The sequence below is a fragment of the Tinamus guttatus genome, unplaced genomic scaffold, assembly GCF_059628265.1.
Source record: "Tinamus guttatus ecotype Peru unplaced genomic scaffold, ASM5962826v1 Tinamus_guttatus_pri_ptg000256l, whole genome shotgun sequence".
In the NCBI taxonomy this organism is placed as follows: Eukaryota; Metazoa; Chordata; class Aves; order Tinamiformes; family Tinamidae; genus Tinamus; species Tinamus guttatus.
Genome location: NW_028288790.1, coordinates 145,247 through 155,234, shown reverse-complemented (window position 1 = coordinate 155,234; position 9,988 = coordinate 145,247). Strand labels below are relative to the sequence as shown.

The 9,988-nt window shown below is 63.8% G+C and overlaps 1 protein-coding gene across 1 annotated transcript; it reads left to right on the top strand.

Moving 5' to 3' along the window:
• The first annotated feature begins 272 nt into the window (after positions 1–272).
• On the top strand, positions 273–9,594 carry LOC104569882 (relaxin receptor 1-like). The gene is made up of 19 exons (XM_088526844.1): positions 273–321; positions 2,292–2,429; positions 2,891–2,980; positions 3,080–3,185; positions 3,480–3,551; positions 3,729–3,800; positions 4,089–4,160; positions 5,006–5,077; positions 5,212–5,286; positions 5,404–5,475; positions 5,782–5,853; positions 5,948–6,019; positions 6,347–6,418; positions 6,502–6,573; positions 7,511–7,740; positions 8,161–8,571; positions 8,901–9,116; positions 9,239–9,391; positions 9,521–9,594. The coding sequence occupies exons 1-19, from the start codon at positions 273–275 to the stop codon at positions 9,592–9,594; spliced, it is 2,190 nt and encodes a 729-aa protein (XP_088382970.1).
• Positions 9,595–9,988: the final 394 nt, after the last annotated feature.

Genomic DNA, 9,988 nt, shown 5'->3' with positions numbered 1-9,988 from the left:
GGCCCATCGAAGTCTTGACCGCAGGGCAGCTCAGCCGAGACGGAGCGGGTCCCGACACGGAGCTCCTGGGGAGGAAGCAGCTCCTTCCTCCTCCTCCACTCTCGGCCGCGCGGCTCCAGCCGCTGCACAGCATCCCCGGCCGGTGCCCGTCAGCAGCAGAGGCTCCACAGCACCTGCAGACCCCCCTTTCCCTTCTCCCTCTCTGCTTTCAGCAGCCCAGAAGATTCCCAAGGAGATTCCCTGCCCAGGACGGCGAGACAAAGGCTCCTGCCATGAAGCTGCTCCTCGGCCTCCTGCTCTCCCTGCTCTACGCTGCTACCAGTAAGTGACTGTCTCGGGTCACCGCCTGCAAAACAGGGAGGAAATCGAAGCTTTTGGTTGTGTTGCTGGGTGGCTGCAGGGAAATTTTATGAGGATTTTGATCGAAGTCTTGGTGTGTAGGATCCGCAGTCCTAGCACATGTCACCAGGGATGCTGATTGTCTGAAAATAGCCTTGCAGCATCCTGAGCAAAACATATCGCTTGAGGAGTGTTCAGCAGCGCCAGCTGTGCCCGCTGACGCCTTTTATTGCTGGCTGTGCTCTGCCAGCATAAGATACATTGTGTTTTAAGAAACATGATAAAGCTTCTGTTATTGAAATGCTCACACTCACACAGGAGCGCTGCTGGAAGCAGACGGAGCCTCAGCCCGGCTCCCGTTTTTGCTTTCTTTGCGGGAAGGAAGCGGGTGCTCAGGGGCCACGGAGGGCCAGTGTTCACACGCGGCGACGTCGCCTTGTGCCTCCTGAGTGCGTTAATTCCCTGGAGCCGCGGGCGAGCGTGCCCGTGCGTGCGGCGTGCGCGGAGCTCCGGGGTGGAAGGGCTGCGGCTGGAGCGCGTGCAGCCCCGCAGCGCCGGGAACGACTCCGCAGCACTGGGAATGGCTCCGCAGCACTGGGAACGGTCCCGGCACCCGTTCGGTTGCAACCCCCGCGGGAAGCGGTGTGGCTGGGAGCCGCTCTGCGCCTGGGTTATGGCTTGGAGCAGTGTAGGGCTCTGCCAGGCAGCCTGGGGATCACTCCAGGTTTTGGGAAGGATTCATGGACTCTGCTCCACATCTTAAACACTTTGAATCATGTTGACTAAATCCAGCTGGTTGGTGGGGATTGAGAGCCCTTATTTCCCCCAGAACAAACACCTCACATGCGCCCATAAATCTCCAGGACGGCTGGGGGGTCTCCAAGGCCCCTGCAGAAGATGAATGGCCGGGACTCGGCCCGCAAGCGCTGATAACTCCAGCGCCAAAGAGCCATCATGGAAAAGGGGATATTTCCAGGATCTTGTGGAAAATTGCCTGAGCAGCAGATGCAGCTGATCAATGGGGAAATGCCGTTCCCCCCACACTTAATGCGGGGAAAAAGGAGAGGGCAGGAGCAGAAGGGGAAGCAGGAGCAGGAGTGAGAGCAGGAGCAGGATCAGGAGCAGGAAGAGGAGTAGGAGTGGGAGCAGGAGCAGGAATGGGAGCAGGAGCAGGAGTGAGAGCAGAAGCAGGCACGTTGTCCCATCCTGCACCTGACTTTGCTCAGTACTTCCAAGGCCAAGCGAGCCCTCCGCATCCCAGAGCATCCCTGGGGCTCTGCCGGGAAGGTCAGTGCCTGCAGCTCCACTTTGCTGGAATCCTCGGCTTTCGGGCCATGGCTCCCGGCAGCCAGTGGCAGGAGCCGCATAGTATCGCTGCATTGAGCTGTCCGGCCTCAACCCCTGCCGCCCACATGCCCCGCGCCGCTGCCCACTGCACCATAAGCCCCTTGCTCATGATTCGGGCTCGTGCTCCTCGCCCGCGTTGTCCCTTCTGCGTCATGGCCATGTTTCCTCGCAGGCTGCTTAATGTCCCGTGGCTGCAAAGTGCTCTTAATTGCAGCATGCACCATTAGCCATTAATAGCCCAGCCGTTAAAGGCAGCCTGGGGGGACAGGCTGGGCTGCTCCCTGCTCCCGGCGCCTCGGCCAGGCCCGGATCAGCGGGGACAAAACGGCAGCTGCCGCATGTGCGGGGGGAACCGTGGGGTATCCAAGTGGGGCAGCAAGGGGGGCTCACGCTGCCCCGGGAGGGCCCCGTGCAGGGTCTGCACCCTGTGCCCGTGCAGCTCCTCGGGGAGCAGCGCAGCCTGCGGGCTGCAGAGACGGGCTGGGGGCTGCCTGTCTGCAGCGAGATCGAGGCGGGGGATGTGGGGCGCTGAGCAGGGTGTGCGGGACACGGGGACACTGAGCACAGGGTTGGGGACACTGAGCATGTGGCAGTTCCCTCCGCAGAGCCATTGCCACGTCCGGGCGCACGCCCGTGTCCCCTGGGGCACTTCCCCTGCGGCGACCTCCCCGTCTGCCTGCCCCAGGCCCTGCACTGCAATGGGGTGCGGGACTGTGACAACGGCGCCGACGAGGACAACTGTGGTGAGCGGCGGTGCGGCCAGGGCCGCGAGCGCAGAGCAGCCCTTCCTGTGGGGCCCGGAGCTGGAATGGGTTGGAAAGGGCTGGGATGAGCTGGATATCCCTGCAGAGCAGCAGTTTGGGCGCTGGGGCTGGGAGCAGAGGGAGAGCAGCATCCTGGCAGCACTGGGGACCCCCATTGGAGCCTTGCTCTGTCTCGGGGGGGTGGTGAAGGGGCAGATGGGGACAAAGGGACAATGTGGAGCATGCGATGGGTGCATGGAGCACACAATGGGTGCATGGAGCACACGATGGGTGCATGGAGCACACGATGGGTGCATGGAGCACGCAATGGGTGCATGAAGCACACGATGGGTGCATGGAGCACATGATGGGTGCTCAGAAGGCACAATGGGTGCTCAGACCGCATGATGGGTGTGCGGGGCCAAGGTGCCACCTCTCACCGCGGCTCTCGCCGTGCACAGTGGACGCCAGTGGCTGGCTGCACATCCTGGGGGACATGCTGGCCACGCGCAGCAGCAGAGCCCCAGTGCGCATGGAGCCACACGCCTGCCGTAAGCCCTGTCTCCCCCATGCCATCACATCCCTGCTGGACGCCGCTGCCAAGCGCCGCCGATGCCGGAGCCCAGCGCATCCTAACCCCGTCCCTGCAGGGCTGGAGCGCGTCCCGGAGCGCTGTCGCTGCCGGGGCAGTGCCGTGGACTGCACGGGCCAGGGCCTCCGTGTGGTCCCAGCAGCCTCCCCCAATGCCACCCAGATGTGAGTAGCCTCCGGGCAATGGGCAAATGTGCCCTGTCCTCCCCAGGAGCGGGAGGCGCTCAGCCCAGGTTGGCACTGGGCCTGGGGCACTCCTGGAGACGGATTTGCTGGGATGGGGCAAGGCCACCCCTGCAGCAGGGCGGGAGCGTTGGCCATACATGCTGCAGCAGTGGCATTGCGAGGACTCACCACGGGGCTGGCAGCTCTGGGCGCCCAGCTGAAGGACCCGGAGCTGCTCACACCACATCCCGCTCTGCCCCCCCGAATTCCTTATCTCCCTCTTTCCTCCCGTAGGGACCTGAAGGAGAACAGGATCCATTCCCTGATAGATCACCAGTTTGCCACGTACAGGAGCCTGCAGAAGCTGTGAGTGCCGGCCACAACACGGCACCTGCGATGCGGCACCCGTGACGTGGTACTCGTGACACAGCATCCGCGACACGGCATCCGCGACATGGCACCCACAGCGGCCGCTTTCCTGGACGCAGCGCCCTGCACAAACCGCCCTCCTCTCCCTTTGCTCCCTGCGCTTTTTCACCCCAGGTTCTTACAGAACAACCAGATCCGCTCGCTCTCGGCCAGGGCCTTCACTGGCCTTTCCCAGCTCAAGACGCTGTAAGTGGAGGTGTTGAGGCGGCCGTGTGCTCCGCTCCGCCGGGTGCCCTTGCTCCTTCTTCCTCCGCTTCCCCTCGCTTGGCAAGGGCTGTGTGTGGGGATGAGCACCCCGGAGCCGGCGGTCGGGCCCCTTCCCCGCATTGCAGCCTGGTTCGGGCTTCCTCGCCTGGCCACACAGCACATGAGCCGTGAGGAGCAGGCCCAGGCAAGGAGGAGCAGGGAGGAGCTTCGGGAAGGTAGCGGGATCAACGCCGTGCTCTGAAACCGGGGGGCCCTTTCCCGGCGCAGGTTCCTCAGCCACAACAGGATCGCCCGGCTGAAGCCCCGGCTCTTCCAGGACCTCCGTCGCCTCGAGTGGCTGTGAGTGGCTTGCTGGGTGCGAGCGGCCCGAGGAGGGATGCGGCCGGTCCTGGCCCCTCCTGCCACCCACAGCGAGCGCGATGCTGCAGAGAGAGGGGCAAAGCAGCAGGATCTCACATGTGTGCTGGCACATGCACACAGATACATGCACACACACATAGATCTCACATGTGCTGGCACACCACACAGACACACACACATAGATCTCACACGTGTACTGGCACATGCACACAGATGCACACACACACGGAGATCTCACACGTGTGCTGGCACATGCACACACACATGTAGATCTCACATGTGTGCCGGCACATGCACACAGATGCACACACACACACACACACGTAGATCTCACACGTGTGCTGACACACCACACAGGTGAACACACACATGAAGATCTCACACGTGTGCTGGCACACGCACACACGCATGTAGATCTCACATGTGTGCTGACACACCACAGAGATGCGCACACACGTGCAGCCGGCTCTGCTCGGCTCCAGGGCACATGAGGAATTTGTAGCATCCAGTTTTCCTAACCCATGGACATGGGCAGCACCCAGGGGTGCCCATTCTGGGCTCATGTTCCAGGCTTTCCCTGCTCTGAATGAGCAGCCCGTTGCATCCCAAGTGCAAGGGGTCCGGGAGTCCCGACTGAGGGATGTTGGACCAGCTGAGCTCCCGCAGCACCCAGGAAGGTGCCAGGGCAGCCCTGGGCACCACGGTGAGGGGCCGTGGCAGCCCTGAAGGCCCCGGTAGCAGGGGCAGCCCATGCACGGTGCCCTGGTGTGGCTGCAGGGAGCTGCCCACGCCGCGGCTCAGTGCGACCCTCCCCGTCCCCACAGGATGCTCGACAACAACCGCATCGTCCGCGTGGCCCCCGGTGCCTTCGCGGGGCTGACGTCGCTCTACTTCTTGTGAGTGCGGGGCCGCAAGGGTGGCACCAGGCGGCACCGCGACGGGCCGGGTGCTGCCGCCCTGGTGCTCTGCTGCCCGCGGTGCCGCGCGCTGGCTCTGCATGCGGATCTCGCTCCTCTCCACTGCCCCCCAGGTACCTGCTGAACAACTCGCTGGCGGCGATGCCCAGCGCGTCCCTGTGCGCCGAGGCGCCGCGGCTCAGCTGGCTGTGAGTACCCCCACACCATGCCGTGCCATGCTGTGTCAGGCCATGCCATGCTGCACAGTACCACGCTGCAGAGCTGCCGGGGCTGGGCGGCCGCAGCCGTGACCGTCTCCTCCGCAGGGATCTGGAGGGCAACGGGATCCGGGCGCTGCGCCGGGCTGCGCTGCGGGGGTGCCACCACATCACAGTTCTGTGAGTGCACGGACGGACGCGTGGGGGCCGAGCAGGACCGGGCTGTGCTGCTCCCTGCCCGTGCTGAGCTCCCTATCCCCTGTCCTGCTGCCCCGCGGGCTCCGGCTTCTCCGCACACCCTGGCAGAGCGCCCAATGTCCCGTGGGATGCAGCTTTTCCTGGCCCCCTGTCCCCTCTTGGGCTCTGTCTCCAAGCCCTGGCCCCTTGTGTGTAGGGATGTGGGGCACCAGGGCAGGGGGCCCAGCTGGGGGTCTGCTGGCCTGTGGGACCGTATCCCACGTGCCCCCGTTGCCCTGTACCGCCCAGGATCCTGCGCAGGAACAAGCTCAGGTGGCTCCAGGATGGCACCTTCTCCCAGCTGCGCGGGCTGCTGGAGCTGTGAGTGTGCGGCTGGGCAGGATGGGCGCCCGGCACGGGGCACAAGAACGCGCTCCCGGGCCCTGTGCTCGACCCCAGCTCTGCCACCCCGCAGGGACCTGTCGGCCAACAGCCTGGTCGAGCTGCCACCCTCCGTGTTCCGCGGCCTGGCGGGGCTGCAGCAGCTGTGAGTGTGTGGGGCACCCCCCGGGACCCCCAGCCATGCCCAGACCCCCGTCCTGCACCTGGACCCCTGTCCTGCACCCAGACCCCGATCCTGTGGACTGAGACTCGCATCCTTCACCCAGACCCCTGTCTTGTGCCCAGACCTGAACCCAGAACTCCTGTCCTGTGCCCTGAGACCCCCATTCTGCGCACTGAGACCCCCTGTCCTGCACCCAGACCCCCTGTCCTGCACCCAGAACCCTGTTCTGTGCACTGAGCCCCTCGTCCTGTGCCCAGACCCCTGCCCCGTGCCCTGGGCAGGCCGAGCTCAGCGGCACTGCTCCCGCAGGAACATCTCCTACAACCCCTTGAAGCAGATCCTCCCCGGGCAGTTCGAGGGCCTGGCCCAGCTGCGCTCCCTGTGAGTGTCCCCATGTCCCCAGTGCCGCTGCACACAGCCCAGCCCAGCCCTGGTGCCACTTACCCGACGCTGCTGTCGCGCAGGAGCCTCGAGGGGCTGGACATCCCCAACATCGGCAACGTGACCCTGCGCAGCCTGGCCAACCTCTCGCACATGTGAGTGCGGGAACCGCTCCGTCCATCCGTCCACGATGCTGCAGTGGCTCCCTGGAAAACCTCCTGGCTCAGAGGGGCTTCTTTGGAGCCACGGGGGTGTCTAACCCCTGCGCAGAGGCTGGAAGGGCCATAGGCACCCGGCGAGGTGCTGGTGCCATAGAGCCACCTGCGCTTCCAGCAGGGCTGGGATGTGGGCGATATGGAAAAGGTGGATGTTTTGGGAGCAAGACGTGCACGGACACTGAGACCTGCCACTAAGTAACCCCTTCCAAGGGCCTTTTGCTTGCAATAAGGACACTTTCTGCTTGATAGTGACCCATGGATAGTGGAGCAGGTAGCCAGGCAGGACGGGCATCATGGCAGGATGGGAATGTGGCAGGGAGCCGCCTGCCAGGGCCCGGCGTCTCCTCGGAAAGGGAAAAAAAAAATCACTAATTTTCTCCAGATGCACCTTTGGAGTAGCTGTAATGAGAGACGCCTGCACATCTCCTCTCCGTAATTGGTCTATTTGGACTATCAATATGGTACATTTTCTACCTGACTTGCTAATAAGCAATCATTTTTCTGCCCTTTTATCTATAATTAGGCAGAAACGAGCCATGCATTGCAGTTCTGTAGTCATTTCCTAATGCAGAGGTTTGCTAAGCGTCTACAGGATTGATTTTATAGGGCTTGAAAAGATTAATGTGAAATAATATACAGGGGAAAATGCAAGTTCCTGGTAATGGAACCTGAAAGATTTGCAAAACGGGGAGGTTTGGCAATGTTTTTGTGGTAGCGACAGGTGAGCGGAAAACTCACTGTGGTGTCTAGCCGGGTGCTGGCTGTGCCACACGTCGCCCTGTGGCACCGTGGGAAGGACAGTGGCACCGCAGGCGTCCTCGGGGCGCTGCCGCGTGCAGTGCTCGCCCTGCAGCAGTGCCCGCACCTCCTGCAGCTACTTCCAGCAGTTCCAGTACTGCAGCCACGCGCCCCACGTGCGCAGCTGCAAGCCCAACACCGACGGCATCTCGTCCTTCGAGCACCTCCTGGCCAGCATCGTCCTGCGCGTCTGCGTCTGGGTCATGGCCTGCGTCACCTGCTTCGGGAACCTCCTCGTCATCGGCATGCGCTGCTGCGTGGCCACCGACAACAGCCAGCACACCATGGCCATCCAGTCCCTGTGCTGTGAGTGGGGAGGCGGCGGGATGGGGATGAGCGGGCACGTGGAGCAGTGGGTGCAGATGGCCCATCCAGCACACATGGGCCAGCCCCGCTGCTCCTGGGGCCACCCTTTTCCCAGGACAAGGACTGTAGCTCTGGTCATGTCTTGCTTGGAGGGGTCTCCAGACACCTTTAGGGCTCCTTGGCCAACGTGTTTTTCCGTGCTGAAATATGCATTTCTTGCTGTCCATCTGTGCCACGTCCATGTGGGCTCCTGTCCCCTGGGCCAGGTCTACAGTTACCAGCGCCAGCAGCAGCAACTCAAACACACAGAGCTTTGGAGTGAGGTCTCCACCTTTCCACTGCAGCTCTGTGGCCATGGCGCCAATGCAAAGGGCTCAGTTTGGACAGCTTTTCCCTGAGCGCCCCTTGCCCCCGTCACAGGTGCCGACTGCCTCATGGGCATCTACCTCTTCATCATCGGTGCATTCGATCTCAAGTACTCGGGCGAGTACAACAAGCACGCGCAGGCCTGGATGGGCAGCCTCGAGTGCCAGCTCGTGGGCAGCCTGGCCATGCTCTCCTCCGAGGTGTCCGTGCTGCTGCTCACCTACGTGACCCTGGAGAAATACCTCTCCATCGTGTTCCCCTTCGGCCACTACCAAGCGGGCCGCAGGCAGACGGTCTGCACGCTGGCGGGCATCTGGCTGCTGGGCTTGTGCCTCAGCGCCGTGCCCTTGTGCTGCAAGGAGTCCTTCGGGAACTACTACGGGCGGAACGGGGTGTGCTTCCCGCTGCAGTCCGACGGCAGCGAGCGGCCCCGCGCACGGGGCTACTCCACGGGCATCTACCTGGGTGAGCCGGGGTGCTGGGCAGCGTGGCCGTGGCAGGCGCCAAGGTGTCTCTGCCCCCTCTAGTGAGAGAAGGGGGAATAGTCCTGGGTGCAGCCGGGACGCTGCACGCTTCCCATGCGCTTCCCATCTGCTTCCCACGCGTTTCCTGCCTGCTTCCTGCACACTTCCCGCACGCTTGCCATGCGCTTCCCATGTGCTTCCTGCCTGCTTTCCATCCGCTTCCTGCCTGCTTCCCCCACACTTGCTGCGTGTTTCCCATGTGCTTCCTGCCTGCTTCCCGTGAGCTTCCCATGTTTTGCTCACATCAAGGCTGATTTGTCCTCCCTCCAGGTTTGAACCTCGTGGCGTTTGTCACCATCGTGTTCGCCTACGCCAGCATGTTCTACTCCATCCACGTCTCGGCAGCGCGAACAGCAGAGCCGAGCGCCTGCTCCCAGGAGGTGGCCGTCGCCAAGCGCTTCTTCTTCATCGTCCTCACCGACGCTCTCTGCTGGATCCCCATCTTCCTGCTCAAGCTGCTTTCCCTGCTGCAGGTGGAAATCCCAGGTGAGCCCCTCGCCGGAGCAGCACCTGGTTGCAGCCTGGGGCCAGGCCCTGTGCCAGGACCCCCTCCTTTCATGTGGGCCACCCCCACCAGGCTCCCTCACATCCCTTCCCTGTTGGAGCAGGGACCGTCACCTCGTGGGTGGTCATTTTCATCCTGCCCATCAACAGTGCCCTGAACCCCATCCTCTACACCATCACCACCAGCTCCTTCCAGGAAAGGCTGAAGCGGCGCCTGCAGAGCAAGTGGCCGTGGGAGACGCGCGGGAGCTTTGCCGGTAGCGCTTGAGCTGCGCGCGGCGGCATGGGCAGGACCCGGCACCGCGCGGCCTCCCCCACGGCTCCGCACAGCCTCCCCTGCTGCTCCACATGGCCTCCCCCGTGACTGTGTGGGGCCTCCCCCGCAGCTCCGGATGGCCTCACCCAAAGCACCGCACAGCCTCCCCTGCAGCTCCGCGCGGCCTCCCCTGTGACTCCATGAGGCCTCCCCTGCGACTCCATGCGGCCTCCCCTGCAGCTCCGCGCGGCCTCCCCCAAAGCACCGCACAGCCTCCCCTGCAGCTCTGTGCGGCCTCCCCTGCGACTCCATGCGGCCTCCCCCAAAGCACCGCACAGCCTCCCCTGCAGCTCTGTGCGGCCTCCCCTGCAGCTCCGTGCGGCCTCACCCAAAGCACCGCATAGCCTCCCCTGCAGCTCTGTGCGGCCTCCCCTGCAGCTCCACGCAGCCTCCCCTGCGACTCCATGCGGCCTCCCCCGCAGCTCCGCGCGGCCTCCCCCAAAGCACCGCGCGGCCTCCCCTGCAGCTCTGCACGGCCTGCCCTGCAGCACCGCGCTCAACGCAGCCGCATCTCCCCTTCGCGCCCCGCTCCGGGGCA

Coding starts and splice junctions, on each gene's coding strand:
- LOC104569882 (XM_088526844.1), top strand. CDS start 273: ATGAAGCTGCTCCTCGGCCTCCTGCTCTCCCTGCTCTACGCTGCTACC. Junction 5,287..5,403: donor GCGCCGCGGCTCAGCTGGCT/GTGAGTACCCCC, acceptor TCTCCTCCGCAG/GGATCTGGAGGGCAACGGGA. Junction 6,419..6,501: donor CTGGCCCAGCTGCGCTCCCT/GTGAGTGTCCCC, acceptor GCTGTCGCGCAG/GAGCCTCGAGGGGCTGGACA.